General features: G+C 40.1%; 4 protein-coding genes and 1 non-coding gene across 7 annotated transcripts; 2 read left to right on the top strand and 3 right to left on the bottom strand.

Annotated features, from left to right (window-relative positions):
- The first annotated feature begins 4,557 nt into the window (after window positions 1-4,557).
- Window positions 4,558-10,578, top strand: LOC108096880 (long-chain fatty acid transport protein 1-like). 3 transcript variants are annotated; one of them, XM_017198818.1, is made up of 6 exons: window positions 4,558-4,636; window positions 6,459-6,689; window positions 8,096-8,334; window positions 8,400-9,044; window positions 9,104-9,305; window positions 9,369-10,578. In XM_017198818.1, exons 2-6 carry the CDS (start codon window positions 6,579-6,581, stop codon window positions 10,308-10,310), a joined length of 2,139 nt encoding a protein of 712 aa, XP_017054307.1. In that variant the 5' UTR covers window positions 4,558-4,636; window positions 6,459-6,578; the 3' UTR covers window positions 10,311-10,578. The 3 variants fall into 3 exon arrangements, with proteins under 3 accessions (XP_017054307.1, XP_017054308.1, XP_017054310.1); XM_017198819.2 differs by lacking the exons at window positions 4,558-4,636; window positions 6,459-6,689 and adding an exon at window positions 7,317-7,524; XM_017198821.2 differs by lacking the exons at window positions 4,558-4,636; window positions 6,459-6,689; window positions 8,096-8,334; ... (1 more) ...; window positions 9,104-9,305; window positions 9,369-10,578 and adding exons at window positions 7,317-7,524; window positions 7,582-7,868.
- Window positions 10,579-10,717: 139 nt separating this feature from the next.
- Window positions 10,718-11,714, bottom strand: LOC108096881. Its single transcript, XM_017198822.2, has one exon. It carries the CDS (start codon window positions 11,625-11,627, stop codon window positions 11,049-11,051), a length of 579 nt encoding a protein of 192 aa, XP_017054311.1. The 5' UTR covers window positions 11,628-11,714; the 3' UTR covers window positions 10,718-11,048.
- A 101-nt stretch (window positions 11,715-11,815) lies between these two features.
- Window positions 11,816-13,626, bottom strand: LOC108096956 (zinc finger protein 277). The gene is made up of 2 exons (XM_017198924.2): window positions 13,350-13,626; window positions 11,816-13,292 (listed from the first exon to the last, which is right to left on the bottom strand). Exons 1-2 carry the CDS (start codon window positions 13,594-13,596, stop codon window positions 12,184-12,186), a joined length of 1,356 nt encoding a protein of 451 aa, XP_017054413.1. The 5' UTR covers window positions 13,597-13,626; the 3' UTR covers window positions 11,816-12,183.
- A 311-nt stretch (window positions 13,627-13,937) lies between these two features.
- Window positions 13,938-18,856, top strand: LOC108096885. The gene is made up of 5 exons (XM_017198826.2): window positions 13,938-14,028; window positions 14,329-14,505; window positions 14,591-14,772; window positions 17,738-18,019; window positions 18,135-18,856. The coding sequence occupies exons 2-5, from the start codon at window positions 14,391-14,393 to the stop codon at window positions 18,723-18,725; spliced, it is 1,170 nt and encodes a 389-aa protein (XP_017054315.1). The 5' UTR covers window positions 13,938-14,028; window positions 14,329-14,390; the 3' UTR covers window positions 18,726-18,856.
- Window positions 18,857-19,215: 359 nt separating this feature from the next.
- On the bottom strand, window positions 19,216-19,297 carry Trnas-uga. Its single transcript has one exon. It is a non-coding gene; the product is annotated as a tRNA-Ser (tRNA).
- Between the last annotated feature and the right edge of the window lie 18 nt (window positions 19,298-19,315).

The following is a 19,315-nucleotide window of genomic DNA, read 5'->3' on the forward strand; positions in this document are numbered from 1 at the left end:
TTAACATTGTACTTATGCTACTTTACTAATGTTAATTGTCTGTTATTAAGAAATATAAAAAATGCTATGTTTCGGAAAGTGCATTTTACTTTCAGATTTAAGACCACGCTCCAAGCAATATATGTAGATATAATCAATAATGTATAATCAAAAATGTTTTAAAATGTACATCTTTCTCTTACTCGTTATATCTTCGCACCATAGCCAACATATTTCGGTAGCAATCGCAGGGTATTGGACTCGAAGTAATTGCTCGGAGGCGTGAAAAAAGGGGTAGCGGAAAACCGATCGCTACTATGGGCATCTCGTTCACTCATCCGCCCCGTTGGCACCCCTGAACGGGGATCCAAATCGAGACAGTCTGACGGACAGGCTGTGCCTCGCATCGGTCGCATAAATATTTTGCTTTTATATTTTTTCAGCCGAAGATGCCTTTGCGCAGCACATAAAAAGCAACTCACAAACGCACATACACATACACACCCGTGATTGTAGTTGTCTATAAACAAAAAACAATCCATAAAAAAGCCCAACAACGACGGCGGTCGACATCCAAAAAGGAACATCCCAAGCAACAGCAACAACAACAAAGGGAGGAAAAACCAAACCAAACTTTTGTTTATTTACATAAAAACATTTTAGTGACTTGGCCGGCAGGCAAAAACTGTTGACTTCCCCCCACCCCACCGGCATCCCTAAAAGTCAGGAAGTAAGTAAAACGCTTTCTCAACTGCAGAGGGAAAATAGGGATCAAAGATTAAACCGATATACGTAGAGATCAAAGATTTATTTAATAAAGCTGGCAAACAATTAAAATGACAAACAATTTTTAGAGACACGTAGCATCAAATATAATTGGCTATTAATATTAAAGCTAATGATGTAAAAGATATTACAACTAACATTGTTACCTGGTCATTAAAAAATAATTATAAAAAGGTTTTTAACCTTTGTTTGATACAACTAATACTTGTTTGCCGACTACCTGCCGTGCGTTAAACTTTTTCTGTATTAGCAAAAGATAGATTTAAATTATAAAATATAAATACACATATGTAAATGTTATACATGTAAAATGTATTAATAACTTGTTTTAAAATATAAATTTCTTTGTAAAAAATAAATTTAACCAGTTAAATATAAAAAAATATATTGCTTTTGAATATCCATATTATTTGACAAAATCAAATCTACATATCATTTGGCTGTGTGCAAAAGAAAAATTGCTTATGGCCCGAAAGGGAAAACAAAAGAGTGAAGACGGGAAATCAAAAGAATCAAAATGGTGAATTCCTTGTTCTGGGAACGCGATCATCTCTGATGTAAACGCTTGACACTTTGCGCCAAGATCTCGTCTTGCCCCCGCGCTTCCCTTTGGCCAACCGCAGCCGGCAGCAGGCAACATCTGGCGAAAGGGAAAGATTAATTTCTGACAGCGCGGGAGCGTCCCCAAAGGCGGCCTTACATATAGACGAAGAAGAACAAGATTCGATGGCGGCAAACACAAAAAATCAATTAGAAGGCAGAAAGTCGAGTAAGGATATACCCTACATAAAATGTTATATAATAATAAGATTTTACATAATTTTAATAATTATTTAACTATATTTCTGGGTCTTGCAAAAATAGAATTTAACTTTAATGGGTGTTTAATATTTTATTTTAATGAACAGTGGTATTCCAAATAATTTGAAAATGCCTTTGATCTCAAATAACTCTTTAATTAAAAAAAAAAAAGAAATCCTTAAGTTTATCTCTCTTTTCTTAACGAGAACAAAAATATTCAGCAAAAATAGATAAATTTTGTGGAGATCATATTACTTGATAGTCCTTGAAAACTTATATTTCTATTCAATCTCCAATCCAATATACCCCAAGTAAATGGTTGAATGGCGAAAAATTATTCATGCCACCGCTGATGGATATGAACATCGCTGTCGATGATGAAGCGAGAGTTTTCCACGCCGCGCTTTTCACGGTCGCATCCATCAATCCTGCGGAGCGAAGCGTAACACAATACGCCATATAAAGTCGGATGAGAAAGTATATATCTTCTTGGATTTGCGTTAGTCTCAACCGAGAGAGGCGACAGTGCGTCTCTAGAACTAATCATTAGAGCCATAAAACATCGCCTTGAAATTGAATTCCTCCATTTCGGGACTTAGTCGCACTCTCGAGGGATTGCTTCTTGGGTTCCTCTTTAGTACTTCATTATGGACGCCCTAACGATGTTGTTTTAATGATCTCAAAAACTCGACAAAAATCCACTTGACAAAATCCACAAGAAGCCGGCAAAGCAGGCAAGTTCCCTCCTTCTCAAGTACCGAAGAGCAGGGAAAACGGGAAGGGCGAAGGGCAAGCCCCCGAAGGGTGAAATATATTCCAAACTATATATAAAAGAGGCGGAGTATATATAAACCGAATATGTGCGACTGCATTTTTTGCACAGACACTTTATGTCTGGTTGGGTATGTGTGAAAACGACCATTGAATGTCGGGCATATCTTTGGAGCCTTGTTATTATTGGTATCTTGGCGGTTCGAAGGGAGTGGAACGATCTGTTGATTGGCAGGAACTATAAAAATTGTTAGAGCAGAAAGAGTCCATGAATTGCCATGTGAAAGTTTCTGTTGACAGATGTGAATTATGATTTACAGGTAAGTGAATTTGCTACAAAATTATGATCGAGATGAAGGACATGGCAAGTTTGCAAGAATTTCATGTTTATTGATTTGATTGCGGCCTAAAATTTCTCTAATTCTCTTGGAAGAAACCACTTATTAACCCCTTAGCGAGATCAAAGTGATTATTTTCACGATTACCCGACCAGTTCTATCTCTATGAACTGATCTCTGGGGCGCTTTTCACTTATCGTGATAAACTTGTTATTATCCCAGAGTCAAAGCTTAGCCAATTATTGCCTTATAATAGCTTTGAGTTCATGTGCCTGCGTGAGTAGAACTATTAACAATAATGAGAATCTTGTAAAGTGAGTTCTACTTTGATGTAATATGAGCTCACAATATGAAAGCTTCGTGAATATCGATTCCAGCTTTTGTAAGTAGACTGGAACTAACAGAAGGTTAAGGTCAGTTGTTATCCTATCTTATAAGCGGTAGATTCTAAAAACCAATTTAAAATAAAATTCAAATTATATGACCTATGTATATGTTATTGATATAAATTATTCTAGTGATGGTAAACTAATGTTAAAAGTGTCTCACAACTGTGGATCATTTGAAAGCCTCTGTTACAACGGACCAAAAATTATTTGGCAACATTCAATTGACCCAGTTTTCCTGATTCAAGCCCCCCAGCTTACTTCTAAGCTAACTGTTTAGCTGACTCTTAATATCTATCTTACTCAGTCCACAGACTGTTTATAACAATTTGGCCGAGTCATGGCAAACGATCTGAGCTAAAGAAATCAACATGCAAAATTGTATTTAATAAACGGTTTGCGCTGCTCTTGCTATGGAGTTTACATTCGGAGTGGAGTAAGAGGTTGGCAAAGGGGTAACGCATCAATTGCTCGTTCAAAAATACATGTACGTACTTTGTAGGTACACCAAAAAGAAATGTATATGTCTTTCTATATAACAGAATAATAATAATAATAAAAATTTTTTTGAAGTTAGAAAAAATTTAAAATTTGGAAAAAATAATTTTGTTTTGACATTTTTGTATCTAAACTCATAATTTACTCAACAATATCAAATATTGTTTGATACATTTGTTTCTACCAAGCCATATTTAATAGATACTAATGAGACTTTAATTGTTGTAATTAATCTGAATTCGCAACAAATTGATATAGATGATTGCAGTCATTAAAACCACACATGATATTAGAGTTTAAAAATATTTGTTTAATCCAAATTTTATTTTGATATTTGTTTTTTTGGTGTAGTAAATCAACAAATCAATTGACAATTAAAAAATTAGCTAAATCCATAGATGGGTCGACAAGGAGCAATTGAGAAATAATCAATTTAACGATTTTGTTTAATGGTTTTTGTTTTTTTCGGTGCACACATGCATAGAAAGAAATGCGATGGAAAGAATCGCAAAACAGAAGCCCGAAGAGGGCAACAGCCACGAAGAGAGTGAGACACGTGTTTTGAATTAAATTCTCGCTGCACTCCGCACGGCCTTCTCCCACCGCCACCCACTCCGCCAATCCCTCCTCTGGCTGCCCCTCCCCGCCACTGCCCCATTGCAGCCACATTCTTGACGCTCCGTGGTTGTTGACATGTTAATGGCCACAAAGGAAACTCGCTTAAGAGGCAAGGGAAATAAAACAATACACATGTTGCATGCGGCATAATCACGTGCAAACACACAACAGAATCGCAACTGACAATTTTAGCCAGCCGACAGCACATTGTTAACTTGGCTCAGACACAGAGCTTCGACCCGAAGCTTGGCTTTTTGTGTCAGTGTGTATCGGTGTTTGCGGCGGCGACCTGTTGCCACCGACGTCGACGTCGACGCCGGCAGAGCTTGGGCAGCGACGGCTGCAGAAGCAGTTAGCTTTTTGGGCGCAGTTGATGAACGAAGCTGTTGGCCGAAAGACGCGACCGGCTTAAACTCCGACTTAAACTCCCACCTGATATTTAAAACATTTGAGAAAAAAGTAAATCCCAAAAAAAAATCAATTTAAAATATAGTAAAAAGTGTGTTTTTAGTTAAAAGTTCGTAACAAATTTCCACGTGTATATAAATACTGTTTAAAATTCTGCAAAATTAAATTGTGAAGTAGATTCAAATGTGCCAAGGCTTTTTAAAAAATAATTACAGGTTTCGTTTATTTTAATCATGGGCTTTGCTCCTAAAATTAACGAGATAACAGCTCAACGCAAATGAAAAATAACCAATAAAAACTTGTTAATAAGTGTTCTTTAAAGTTTAAAGAGATTCAACAGTTTTGCATGTTTTTCTACCACATTCTTTGCCAGAATGTTAAAACACCAGCTCCAAGTCGAAGATTATTTCGTTTCTGACTGTGCGTGCAATATATCCATCAAGTTAATAGAGTGAACAGCAATTTTAGCCACAATTTAATCGCATCCCACATCCCACATCCCATCTCGTATCTCGTATCTCTTAATCCCCTGAAAATTCCGAGCTTGAGATGTGGGGACCCACAAAAGGCAAAGAAATTTAACAAAGGAAAGGAGAAGAAGATTTCAGTGAAAGTGATGAAGCGTCGCCAACATCCGCATCTCTTAATGATCTCTGCCGATCTTATGTGTTTATCCAAATGTGTGCCACAAGAAAAAAAAACAAAGAAACCACAAAGTAGAAACAATAACAACAACAACACTAAATGTTTGCATGAGCAAAATTTTGTAAAAAAAATAATTTGCAACACGAGGACTGGAATTTAAGTTTTGAGTCAGCCGCAGGCTGAGAAAAAGCCATGTTTCTGCATTCGCAAATTAGTGAAAAAAAACTAAGGGGAAATTGGTTAAACATTTTATATACATTTATTTTTGACATAAGAGTCATTAGGTTAACAGCAAAGATACAAATTTAAGTGGTTAATTTAAAGTTGCTGCGCTCCTAGTTAATTTGTCATCACACGCGCATCAGTTTAATTTAAGTTTCCCATTTAATAAAGGTTGTTTCGTATTTAAAAGAATATAAGTAAATCAACTCAACGTGTTTTTTTTCATTTTAAGCAATTAAATTTATTTTTATACGAAAGCAAGACATTTTTGTTTTTCCAACAATTTATTCCAAACAAAGAGAGTTAATGGAATATAATTTGGCATTAAAAAGTGCTAAGCAATTTGAAGCTTATTCTGTTACTTCTGCCTACTTCCTATTTAAATGCAGGCAACATAATTGAAGTCCAACTTCCTCAACACAAACTTACTTTAATTGTCTTTTTCACTAAAAGTGTTTACCATACATTAGCGGTTTTATGGGCCACCTGGAGCTTCACTCAACTTAACTTTTGCCATTCGTCGCGCATAAACAACCGAAGCAGACCCCAAAACTCACCTTGAGCTTACAAACACACTGTGGCACACACAGCTGAACTGAAAAGCGACGCAGCATCATTCAAACCACGTCAAAAAAGGCAATTTTTCTCCATCTTTTCAGGTGTCACTTGTGCACTACAATTGCAAATTCCCCACATCGTTATCTCTGGTTTTCTTTAGCTTTTTCGCCTTTTCTCTTTTTGTTTGCCCCTTCCGACTGCTGCACGTCGCCTAATTACCCATAATTTCGCTTCGAAAGTGCACAGAAAAAATAGACAGATGACACAAAATGTAGTGCATCACATAAAAGCCTTTAGTATTGTCAAAAAGATGGTAAAAAAAATGTTTTAAAAATTATAAGCTTTTTATCAAAACACATACATAATATTTAAAAGCATTGTAATTTTTATACGAAGAGTTATTTATCTTTTATTATTTTCTGGTTTTATTTTTGGTGTAACCATCAAGAAATCACAATAAAAACCACCTAAAGCGGCGGAGTTAATTGAAGACCAAATCGAGCCGAGCTGTTAATCAACATCGGTTTGCAGTCGCTGTAAATGTGCTGTTAAGCTCAAAATAAATACAATGTGCACCGCTGATGTTTCGACTGATGGTGGTGCTGCTACAGGTGGTGCCAATACTACGGATGATGGAGCTGCCGGTGCCCCAAGTTCGACGGCCTTGAACCCCCAACAGGTAAATAATATATATACCCATCAACTGGCACGAATGTGGTTAACATACATATTTTCGGTTTTCGCGCTTGATTCGCTTTGTTGTTTTCACTTGGTGGGTCCCAACTCGACCTCCCCCTCGTCACCGAGCCAAACCTTATCTGACAACAAAATAAAACTCACGTTGCCATCAGAAACCGCACAGAAAAAACCGAAACCAGTTTACTTTTGGTCTGTGGATTTCAACCGGGACTAGGTCTGGGTCTCGAGTATTATGCGATCGGTCATCTGTTCGGATGAAGCTTACTCTATAATCTGGTTTTATATAAAAGATTATTGCAACCTTAACTAGGTCTTTTTATTGAGTCGGTGCGAAACCATTTGAAAGTCAAGATCAGGGTGACTTGAATTGTTTGTTAATGAAGGCTGTTAAATAAACGACTTTTGGGAAGTTAAATGCAAAAAATGAACTTGTTTTAATGCACTTAATGCCTTAGAGGAGCATAGTTGAATGGGTGTCAGGAAGTAGATTAATATAAACAAGAAATAAATTATAAAGTGATATAAGATATAAATTATCATACTTTTTTTAGGGAAGCCTTTAAAATCGTATCAATTTGTAGTTACACACCTTCCCTAAATTCAATGTTACAATACTTCCCCGAACTAACTGTCAGTCAAATAAAAAAACGACCAAATCAAACAGATAGACGGCTGAGCCATTGAAGCGCCAAGGGTCAAAATAGTTGAGCAAAGATTTGCCTTCTATTAACATGATGACGGGCACCGACAGTGATCCGTTGGTGGAAGGCGGCGGTCAGATCGTCACCCAGCATCGACTGACCATTTGGCACAAGGTAAACCGGGAGTCCCCCAAGCATTATTTCTTATTGAATATCAAACCCGTATAATAGATCGCCTTCTTTATGCTGGGACTGGTCTCGGCGCTCACCATTTGTGTTCTGATCCGATTGTCGAACCGATTGGCCTCCGATGCCGAGAAGAAGGCTTTGATGCACTTCCGCGAGTATTCGTCGGGTCGCAATGCCCATCGATTCGGCCATTAGCTCTTGTTCCACTCTATATTTTGTGTTTACTTTTCTATGTTTTTTTTTTGGTTGTTTGTTTGCAAATTGCTTAAATAAAGTGCTAAATGATTGATGCGGAATAAGTTATGGGGTAGCTGTCGCTTGAGTGCAAATTAAACAACAAGCAATTAGCTGAAGATCAGGAAAAGCTTTGAATACACTTTATTAGGGGGGTCAGATATAAGGGTTATTCTAGTTATTATTGTGTAACACCCGTTTCGGTTGGGCTTACGCGGCGTATGAGTGATGCCATGAAAGTTCTCGATTGTAACCATATATAATTTTTTTCTATTTTCCTTTAAAGTTCTTTAGTAGTGTACTTTTTTTTTATTTTTTCTAGGTGACTATCTCCATAGAAGCACCGGAAGTTTTGAAACCACCAAAGAAAACCAACTTTCGACGTAATATTCAATGGATTTTAACACCCGCCTTAAGCGCTGTTACAGGTTTAATCTTTTATTACCATGGACCTTGGTATGGAGTGGCCTCTCTATATGCCAGCATAATAGCCTTATTGCTGGTGCGTCCTGGTTGGCGATGGTTCTATATAGCAGCGGTCACCACTCCACGCGATACTGTGTAAGTTGAACAAAAAGTTACTAAAGAAATATAAGCATTTTAATAAAATCTAATTTATTTTCTAGTGCTCTCTTTGCCTACATCCGTGTTTTATTGTTCATAAAACGGCAGGAGCGGAAAAACGTAAACATAGGAGACATTTTCGAAGCAAATGTTGCCCGTCAGCCGGATAAGTTGGCCATCGTCAGCGAATCCCAGCAGTGGACTTACCGGCAGGTGAACGAGCACGCAAATCGAGTGGCCAATGTGTTCCACAGCCATGGCTACAAAAAGGGAGATGTGGTGGGTCTGCTGCTGGAGAATCGCCCCGAATTCGTGGCCACCTGGCTGGGTCTGTCCAAGATTGGGGTTATCACACCACTGATAAACACCAATCTCAGAGGAGCATCTCTGCAGCACAGCATTACAGTTGGTCAATGTACAGCTCTCATTTACGGAGCCAGTTTTCGATCTGCTGTGATGGATATTGCCAAGGATTTGCCTGCCCACGTAGGACTATATCAGTTTAATGACGAAAGTAACCAGGAAATTGTAGCATCAGAGGGACTCAGTCAAGGATTGGCCCAGCAGTTAAATGGTCTTCTGGAGACGGCTGCCAAGGATAAAGTGGCAGCAGGTGCTGCTCGAGCGGATCACCATGATAAGTTGGTGTACATCTACACTTCGGGAACTACGGGATTGCCCAAGGCAGCCGTAATCACTCATTCTCGGTAAGAAATTTCATCTACTTCCGACAGATTTTCTCTTTAAATAGTACCTTCCTTTTTAGTTACTTCTTTATCGCTGCTGGCATCCACTTCACGCTGGGTTTTAAGGATCAGGATGTCTTCTACACACCTTTGCCTTTATATCACACTGCTGGCGGAGTGATGAGCATGGGTCAAGCCCTGCTCTTTGGTTCCACGGTGGTCATCAGGAAGAAATTCAGTGCATCTGGTTATTTTTCGGACTGCGCTCGATTCAAGTGCACGGTAATATAAATAACCTTTTGATCAAAACACTCTTTATAAAAAATGTACATAATACTTACCCAGGTTGGCCAGTACATCGGGGAGATGGCCCGCTATATTCTGGCCACTCCACCTGCTCCAACCGATCGCAATCACCAAGTGCGAATGGTGTTTGGCAATGGATTGCGTCCACAAATTTGGCCGCAGTTCGTGGAGCGTTTTGGAATCAGAAAAGTTGGCGAGTTCTACGGAGCCACCGAGGGCAATGCGAATATCATGAACAACGATAGCACCATGGGAGCCATCGGCTTTATTTCCCGCATCATGCCGCAGATCTATCCCATTTCGATTATTAAAGCGGATCCCCATACGGGAGAGCCATTGAGGAACGACAAAGGACTCTGCGAGAGATGTGAGAAGGATGAAGCTGGCGTCTTTGTGGGAAAGATTGTGAGGGGAAATCCCTGCCGGGAGTTCCTCGGCTATGTGGACCAGAAGGCCTCCTCCAAGAAGGTTGTGCACGATGTCTTCTCCAAGGGCGACATGGCCTTCATTTCGGGCGATCTGCTGGTGGCCGATGAGCGGGGCTATCTGTATTTCAAGGATCGCACCGGCGACACTTTCCGCTGGAAGGGTGAGAACGTGTCCACCAGCGAGGTAGAAGCGCAGCTAAGTAATCTGGCTGGCTACAAGGATGTCATCGTTTATGGAGTTAGCATTCCCCACACCGAGGGAAGAGCCGGAATGGCGGCCATCTACGATCCAGTTCGAGAGGTAAAGGTCAGCCAACTGGGCGAGGAGTTGGCCAAATCGCTGCCCAGCTATGCAAGACCGCAGTTCCTGAGATTCCTGCGCAGAATCGATCTGACCGGCACCTTCAAGCTGCGCAAAGTGGAGCTGCAGCAGCAGGGATTCAATCCGGAGCTCATAGAGGATGAACTCTTCTACGCTCAACCTGATGGCGTTTATGCCCCGCTCACTTTATCCGTTTATGAAAGGATATTAAGAAACGAGCTGCGCTTCTAGGAACACCAGACTTCTCTCTTCGGAAGCAGAGAAGTCAAGACTGTGCCTCCAACGTTATTACAATGGGTTTTGGTTGGATCCAATACGTGCTTGAACTTTTCCTTATGACGTAATATTGTTTGTTGCGCGAGCAACAAATATCTTTTAAAAAGGAATTTTAAGTCTTCGGAGACAAAAAAAATGTTTTACGTTTGCTTACACAATTAGATAATAATAATTAGTTAAAATGTAGATTTAAAAACTGATAAATATGTTGCCAATGATCTTATTTGTGTTTTTATATCGAATAAATTACAAGGGTACTTTTACCAATGCAATTTAAATAGTGTTTAACAAAATCTTAAAATCTTTAGCTTTAAATTAAAAATATTAAAAAGTTTAAATACCACGATAACATAATTACAACATTTCAGAAGTCGGCATCCGATTAATATTGGATGTTTTTATTAGATTTGTTTATTGTGCTATATTAAATATATGATTAAAAAGGAAACTTACAATTGAAAGAGCATCATTATCCACTTTTCTGCTTATAGTGGTTAGAAAATCTAATACCCCAGATTTCTTGTCCGATTCCAATCAAATTTCAGTTTCTAACAGAAATAATACATTGCGATCCAATATTAGTTCCATTAAGAACCAATACCTTGCCAATAGGAATATCTTGTTATGAATGGGAAAGGATTTGAAAACGGGGCCGTATGAAATACTTTCAGCAGTCTATGGAGCGATATCCGCTCAATCCTTTGGCGGCACGTCCTTGTTGAGCTCTGCCCGCTTTCTCTGCTCCATGCGCTCCTCCACCTGGTCCAACCGCTCGCTCATGGCGTCCAAGGAGCTCAACAAACCCGCCTGGATCTCACCATACCGCTTCATGGCCAAAACCAGGCTTTCCTCAATGAGCTCACTTTGCTGGGCGTACTCCCCGTTGTTTTGGGTGATGCCCTTAAGCTGGTCCAGACACTCGGAGGGAATGCTGCGGAAGTACTCAGCACCCAGAGCTGGTTCCAGCTGCCTGATCCTCTCCAGCTGCTCTGCCTGGGTTTGCAACTCCGGAGCAACGGCGTGCAGGTAGACCTCCTTGGAGCGCACCTGCTGCTGCTCCTCGAGGAAGTTGGGATCGAGGTACTTCTCCAGTTCACCGGATCTCTTCACGCATTGCTGCAGTGGAACACTTCCTGTGGTCGCCTCGCCCAGAAGAGCGTGAGCAGAGCAGAGTGCGTCCACCACGCCTTCTCCCGCCTCTGCCTCGTGCACGGGACCCAGGACTCGCGTTAGGGCATCGATGCGCTTCTCCAGAATGTCCAGGGCCTCCATTTTCGGTCGATTTCTCTTTATTTTGTTTGGTTGCACTGAGGGAATGATGTCAGTCTGTTAGGTTGGAGCAACTATCGATGTTGATTCAGTACTATCGATACATTGTGCAACACTGATACTGTTGCTTATTAACCCTTGAGTAGACTGCACATAATTGACATCATGTAAAATTAAATTTGAATGGAGAATTGAAGTTGAATGTAGAAATGTATTTAAATTAACTGTAATTTATGTTTCTGCATTTACATATCTGCTTAAAAATATTTCTTCTTATCATCCCTCCAAATAACTTTTATTGAATTAATTTGAACATTGTGTAATAGATCAAACAGAAAAAACACAATAAAGACAATGATCTTAAAAACCATTACGGAAAATTTGACAAAAGAAACCTATAAATTTCATACTGGGTTATCTTGCAGCTAGGTGACAGATGTTTAAAAACACTTTGAAACCACGGATTTAATAAATCTTGAACAGGTTTTCAATCTTTTAAGAGCCACCCTTAAGTTTTTGTTTTTTATCTGCTACTTGTTAACCAAATCGATTGAACACTTTACAGTTTAAAGTTCTCGAGAGACAGTCGCTCCGCATCCTTGTTGATCTGCGCTAGACTGTCTTCCGAGATTATGCGCACCACATCTGTATCCGGATCATCGCCTCCAGAATCATCCAGCACGCACAGCAGTCCATCATTCTCTATGTACGGGAAAAAGAACTCTGGTTTGTCCCAGCTTACTTTGCTGCCAATGCCACAATGCGATTCCTGGGTCATGTGGTCCAGTAACAACTCCTGATCGTCGAACTGCAGGTCACAGGTCACGCAGCGCAGCATGCACACCTGCCGACGCAAATAGTTGACCACCTTGACCTTTTGATAAAAGTTCAAGGAGCTGGTGGCCTTGTCGAAATCCAAACAATGAGCTTCGTTCATGTGATCTTTGAGGGCGGTAAAAGTCTCTCCGAGATGTTGGCAATACAGGCACTTAATGCCACTTGGTTCCCCATCTGCCGCCCAATCGGACCAATCCGAATCGTGTTCTTCATCTGAATCGTTGCGGGCGAAATGCTTGTCAAAGTCCACGCTGCCAGTTTCGAGATCCGCGACTGTGGACACGGAAGCTTGGTCCCGTTTTCGGTTTTGGTAGTGCTGTTTGCGAGACGTAGGCGCAGTCGGTACACGATTATAGTTGATGAGGAAGTACTTGTCATACTCCCTTCTATTCGGATTGATTCGCTTGTGACCCTTTTTTCGCATATGCTCCTTGAGCGTCGGCCGATCCTTAAAGATCTTCTCGCAGTAAAGACACAACAGGCGGTTTAGATTTTCTTCGAGATGATCCAGCAGCTCGTCCACGTACACCAGCTTCTCGGGCTTGCCCACCAGCAGAAAATGCTTATCGAACAGGTGGTCCAAGTAGTCTGCCCTCAACCCCTTGATGATGGTTCTGCAGAAAAGGCATTCCTTGGAGAAATTTCTGTCTGTAAGCTCGAACTGGTGACGCTCGAGAGCTTCATTAAGCCGCTTCTCCTTTAACCTTTGTCGCAGTTCGTAGTCCTGAGGCAGGATATCACATAAGAGATAGTATTTTTCGTTCTTGGCATATTTGCCATCAGGGAGTTGGTCAAGAAACATAGTGGTGCAATATTGCTCAAATTCGTGTGCTGCAGGTGGATTAGAATAAATTAATAATAACAAAAATGGGAAGGTCATTTTCATACCCTGAAACTCCTTTTCCCAGTATTGCAGGTAGTCTTCAAGAAGCGCGATATCCTCCACATCGGCTATAACCAGTCGGTGCTCCAGATACAAGTGCGCCAAACAGTCATCTTTATCAACGGGAAATATGTACACTTTGTCGCATTTCAGACACTTTATGGCGGTGTTGGCCGAGGGTTTAAGTGGCGGAATGCATTTGATCTGTTCTGGCAATGAATCCTCTCCAGAAACGGCCACCTCGTGCTCCATTTGACCGTGTTTACGTTTTCCTGCCCTGCTCCAATAATTAGTGTGACCGCAGGTTTTACCAGAAAGTAAACAGTTATCAAAAAATATTGCACTTTAAACAATGATATTCATTAATAGTTCCAACTTATTTGTTCCAAATATTTTGTACAGAAACATATTATGGTTAGTTTTTATTAAATATTGTATTTATAGAAAAACATACATTTACTTCGTGGACTTATTAAAAATGATTTCTTATATATTTTGCAACATTCTCATTTTTTTCTGTGCACAAAAATACTGAAACATATCTTAAAGTAGCAAAATCCCAAAAATATATTTATGGTGTATAGACACCTAAAGCAAACGGTAGCACTATTAAGCGGTTTGTAGTCGGGGGAGGAATTGAAACTTAGCAAACAAATCGAAATAAACACGGAGTGCGACGTTAGCGTAAGTGTTACGGCGATCGATTTAGTTGCTTACCAATTGGAAACTCATCAATATGCACAGACACACACAGCCAACAGTCACACAAAAGCCCAGCACACACGCACAGTCAAGAAAGCCAAATTAGAACCAGAATTCTCAATTTATCAATTTAATAATAAAAAATTGAGACTCGTCTGCGTCTGCAGTGGGTACAAAGTTCAATCCGTGTGCATTGGCCTGCGTCTGTGTGGGTGCATGCGTGTGTGGGTGTGTGCAGTTCGCAAATGAGAAAAACGAAAACCATTGCAAATCATTTTTCAGTCTGAGTCCAAAGCGCTTTTGTGAAAGTATTTTCCCGTTCTGCAAAACCTGCAATTTCCGCAATGGCTGCGCACTTTTTTCGCACTGCATTTTACGCAACGGCGGCGAGAAAATCGATGAGCCTTCCATTCGCCGGACGAACAGCCGCAACATTAGCCGTGGGCCTTTCCTTTGGTGGTAAAGATCAAGATTCTGTCGCGCCTTTCGGCTCCCGTTTATTTATAATAATTTCTGGTTTGCCGCATTCCCTGCCATTAATTAGCACAAAATAGCCGGGGAGCCGTGCCATATGAAAATGTCTACGCGGACAGCTTTTTCGGGGGCTGCCAAACGCAGGGATTACTCAAGGTTCCCCAGATCCAACCCATCCAGACTCCGCTGTTCCGGAACTTCTCGAGCCTCCAAACTGGCCATCATCATCAACAGCAGCCGCTGGTCCCAGATGTAAGCAAAATCCCCAAAACACTTAATTCTTTTGCATTTTCGGGGGATAGAATCAGTAACCGATCAACAGAAAAAAATTATTTAGGGTTGACTGTCTCTTCCTTAAAACCGGTGGCAACTTATTTTTGTTTAGTACTGACCTCTTTAATACTATTAGATGATATCTTTATTACCCTTTAAAAGCTTATCTTTATATATCTGCCTTATAAATTGTTTATTATCTGCCAGACTTCCATTAATTCAGAAACATCTCTTATTAAATTAAGTCCGAGTATGTGAGATATACAGAAACAGTTTCATTATTCTTGACTCTGCAGGCTTATATAGCTCAAATTAAAGCAACAGGTTCAACTTGGGTTAGGCGAGTAAAGTTAAAAGTTCAAAAACATTACCTGTGGATCGTTAAAAAAGTCTTCCCTTAATATGCGGTATTAAACTGCAGTAAAGATTCTTGTGCTAAAGAGCAGGGCTATATATAATATGTCTTAAACTAATAGATTTCTCAATAGATCTACAAAATGAATACTTATCAATAAGATAAGAATAACTCAAGATTTCATATTGACAATTAGAGGGCTACTAATAATAGAATGAACAGAAGGTAACTAAATTGATTGTCATTGTCCAACCAATTTACTAAAGCCAAGAGGTTCAACGTCTAATAATTTTCCTTGATAATGACTTTAATCGTTACAAGATATTCAATCTTATTTTTATAATGTTCACCATATCTTGTCTTATGAAATAAGCATTTTATTCAAAAATATCAGTTTGTTTGATTAGTATCCACAAGTCATACACCCGATCCAGAAATTATCGTCGATAAAAAACTTTGAATTGTAAGGCTATGTATTTTTTAATTTCTGTTGATCTGTGATTGAACCTTTAATTACTTTATTTCGCTTCTGAATTTTTGCACTTTGTAGTTTGTGTCTTTGGAATTTTGCATGCTTGAGTAAATTATATTTAATGCACTTTGTACCCGGCAAATCTTTGGCACTCTATCTCTCCTAACCTCTCCCCCTCTTCATTGGTGATTTTTACAGATAAGCGCTGTTTACTTTATATAAATACCCTCAAACATTTTTACCTTTGTTTTTTTAATTGTTGTTTTTTGCTGACATGCAATTAGTAAACGCTCATTAACCGCTTGAACTAACCAGAAAATTATTGAGTATTTCAGCAGGTGATATCACCAATATCGAATATCACTGAGCTGCAACCCTTATAAAGTTCAAATGTTTGGAACCACCCTCGCGTCGGGCAAGCTCAATTGAGCTATAGCTTAGCTTTTTCCATGATTCAAATCATAATGGCGCCCAATGCCAAGCTTTCGCCCGCGCCGCCAAACATTCGTGTTCTCTGTTTATTTTTAGGTAGCAAGTTGATCGTACCTAGAACTTACTGTGGATAAGGGTGTTTTGGGTTGTTGGGTTTTATAATTATCCAGAAACCCAGTTATTATCTGTTAAATATGAGTAAATAGACAGCAACTTTAATAATTATAGTTAGCTATCAAAACACCAGGTCCTCTAGGGTCAATGCACTTTTACACAGTACACTTTTTAAGTGGTATCTCCCAGTCGATACCATCTGTTCACTTTGTTGAAAGGGGTCTGAGTCTTCCAGTGGCGCAATGTAATTTAAACCAATGCCGCAAAGAGTAGAAAAAAACATATTCCTCTATATACACACACATCTGCTAAAGTAACTATTTCCATGGGGAATGTAAGCTCGCCTCAATTCCGCTCAACTATCCACGATCGTTCCACTGGATCACTGGGTATATGCTATATGTTGTCGATCAGTCAGTTAGTCAAAGTCGTTGCACCTGCTTAGTTTTATCTCCAATATGGACTTCCTAATTGAGATAACGCTGCTGGTCATATTGGCAATTATACTGCTGAAAATCTATCATCGGGCGAAACGTGTGAGTGGCCGTGAACTCTATGGTTCAAGTTCAAAATGTCAAACTAAAGTGAAAGTTCTTTCCAGCCTCGCTTTCATTGTGTCATTCCAGTGACTCAATTATTGTATCTTTTCGTTTTTCACCTAACGAATTTATGTGGGAACTATTAGGTCACAAATGGATTTCGCTTGTCCCTCACTAATCTAAATTGCAACTGCTTATCGATAGATTTAACGGAGCTATCTTCGAATCCAGAATGCTATCAGTCAGTTTGGCCTCGCTAAAATATAGGAAAAGAACCTAAAACCTTTGCACCGCCGTCATTTAGATTTTCGCCTTCGTGCTAATTTGTCGCTTGCCTTTAGCAATTTCTGATAATTCAGTACTAAAAAGTATTGCACGGAAGCAAAACGGCTGCACTAAAGTTTTATTGAACAGATCATTTGGAACGCATTGCACCTAGATCTGTCTTTTATTAAGGTGTGATATACAGTGTTTGAGTGTTAGTACAGTGATCACAGTAATTCAATATCTCACATCGTATGAAAAGACCAAACGCACGCACACCTGGTATAATCTTATCAGGAACAGCTGTTTATTATCACGTGTTCGGCGACTTTTTCAAGGTCACCAGCTGTTACCGAGGATAAATCAGAGCCATATCAAATTTTGCCCATAATTTGCATAGATTTCGGTGCCTGCGCTAATCTATAGCCTCTAAGCGATCAGGCCATATTAACCACTCAAGCTTTTATATCTTATCAGAGAGAGCGATTCAGGTAGCGACTGGACCTATCCAAACTTTGGTTTTAAGTGCGATTAGTTTATGAAATATTTCTAGTCTAGACGGTTGGTCATATATTTTAAAAGAGCATTTAAAAAACAGTGTGGAGAGAAAGAAATATGTATGCATTATTTGCAAAGCTAATCAGTTTATCAGTTTACAATGCTCTTCAATTTATTTTGTTTTAGAGTTGCATTTCCTCTAACCTCACTAATCATGTCGTAACATCTGTGGCTAAAGAATATTAATAATAAATTGTTTCTCTTACTCAGAGCGCCATGTCCCCATCGAAGAATCGTCGGAACTTATCCTCGCAGGATATTACCAAGAACATGACTCTGTACACCAATAACAAGACTCATGTCGAGGTGGATCCCAAGACGCTGGCCTTCAAGAAGCCAACTGGCAACCCATTGGTCCTCATGATGGCCTGGCTGATGGCCAAGCAGAAGCACTTGAAGAAGTACGCCCAAATTTACACGGAAATGGGATTTGATGTGGTGGTGGTGCACATTACGCCCTGGCAATTGCTCTGGCCGGTCAAGGGAACACAGGTATGAAATGAACTCCTAAATATTATATTGATAAATTGCAATACCAATGAATCAAAGTAATGCTTAGACAAGTTGAGTAGTTCTGTGACTAATGCTTCCTTCTATTTATAACCAGGTGGTGGCCGCCGAGACTCTACGCTTTCTGGAGAACAACAAGTCGTATGAGCCGATTGTAATGCACGGTTTCTCCGTGGGCGCTTACCAATTGGGCGAGATCATGCTGCAGATGTCGCGCGATATGGACCGCTATGGCAGCATCTTGGATCGTTTTGTGTGCCAGGTGTGGGACAGTGCCGCCGACATCACCGAAATCCCAGTGGGTGTGCCCAAATCGATTTTTCCCCGGAATGAGCGCATGCAGACCGCCCTGCGCAACTATACGCTGTATCACATGAAGACATTCCACAACCAGGCCACCATCCACTACATGCGCTCCAGCCAGATGTTCCACTCCACACTGCTCAAGGCCCCGGCGTTGTTCTTCGTTTCCGAAAACGATCCCATCGGTCCACCATCCTCCAATCACGCCGTACGCGAGGATTGGGAGCGTGCGGATATTAAGGTTACGTTCAAGTGCTGGGAAAAATCCCAACACGCTGCCCACTTAATAAAGCATCGCGAAGAGTATTTGCAGACGCTGTTCCATCATCTGGAGACCTGCGGCGTCTTGGAGGCCATCGGCGTGCCAAAGCGCGCCAAGTTGTAGGCGCCAGCGGAGCCGGTGACGAATTCGGTGATATACATTTATTCAAGAATCAACCCGATTATGATTTTATCCTAGCTGCTAAGACCTAAATTTTAACGAGAAAAGTAAAACCAATGTCCTCTTTGAATGATTATGATCTGTGTGTCTTTGCCGAGGCAGAATCTTCAAGCGCCTGCAGGGGAAATTCTTAGACTAAGCTTAATGTCGTATTGTATCAACTGAGAGAAAAATGCTCTATGCCTCTATATTGTTATATTTTGAGAACGCTGCAAACGGCTGAATAAAGTAATTTAAATTATACAAAAATGTAAAAAAAAAACTTTTAAATTTAGGTTTTTGGAGCAGACTAAAAACTCAATGACTGTTGTAACCTACAAATTACTTTCTAGAATGTTTGCTTTTAAAGTGGAATAATTTGAAGAGGCTTAATTGCGATCCAAGATTTAAGAAAAAAATAAGTACAAGTGAAACAAAAAAAACAACCACATATCGCTGCGGACAGGACTTGAACCTGTGCGGGTAGAACCCAATGGATTTCAAGTCCATCTCCTTAACCACTCGGACACCGCAGCCTTATCAGAACTCGGTCT

The sequence above is a fragment of the Drosophila ficusphila genome, unplaced genomic scaffold (genome assembly GCF_018152265.1).
Source record: "Drosophila ficusphila isolate 14025-0441.05 unplaced genomic scaffold, ASM1815226v1 contig_414, whole genome shotgun sequence".
In the NCBI taxonomy this organism is placed as follows: Eukaryota; Metazoa; Arthropoda; class Insecta; order Diptera; family Drosophilidae; genus Drosophila; species Drosophila ficusphila.

Excerpts from the sequence above, each read along its gene's own strand:
- LOC108096880 (XM_017198818.1), top strand. The coding sequence starts at position 6,579 with ATGTGCACCGCTGATGTTTCGACTGATGGTGGTGCTGCTACAGGTGGT. Across the intron at positions 6,690-8,095 it reads CGGCCTTGAACCCCCAACAG|GTGACTATCTCCATAGAAGC; the intron begins GTAAATAATATA and ends TATTTTTTCTAG. Across the intron at positions 8,335-8,399 it reads ACCACTCCACGCGATACTGT|TGCTCTCTTTGCCTACATCC; the intron begins GTAAGTTGAACA and ends TTTATTTTCTAG.
- LOC108096881 (XM_017198822.2), bottom strand. The coding sequence starts at position 11,627 with ATGGAGGCCCTGGACATTCTGGAGAAGCGCATCGATGCCCTAACGCGA.
- LOC108096885 (XM_017198826.2), top strand. The coding sequence starts at position 14,391 with ATGGCTGCGCACTTTTTTCGCACTGCATTTTACGCAACGGCGGCGAGA. Across the intron at positions 14,773-17,737 it reads AGCAGCCGCTGGTCCCAGAT|AGCGCCATGTCCCCATCGAA; the intron begins GTAAGCAAAATC and ends TCTCTTACTCAG. Across the intron at positions 18,020-18,134 it reads GGCCGGTCAAGGGAACACAG|GTGGTGGCCGCCGAGACTCT; the intron begins GTATGAAATGAA and ends ATTTATAACCAG.
- LOC108096956 (XM_017198924.2), bottom strand. The coding sequence starts at position 13,596 with ATGGAGCACGAGGTGGCCGTTTCTGGAGAGGATTCATTGCCAGAACAG. Across the intron at positions 13,293-13,349 it reads CTGGGAAAAGGAGTTTCAGG|CACACGAATTTGAGCAATAT; the intron begins GTATGAAAATGA and ends ATCCACCTGCAG.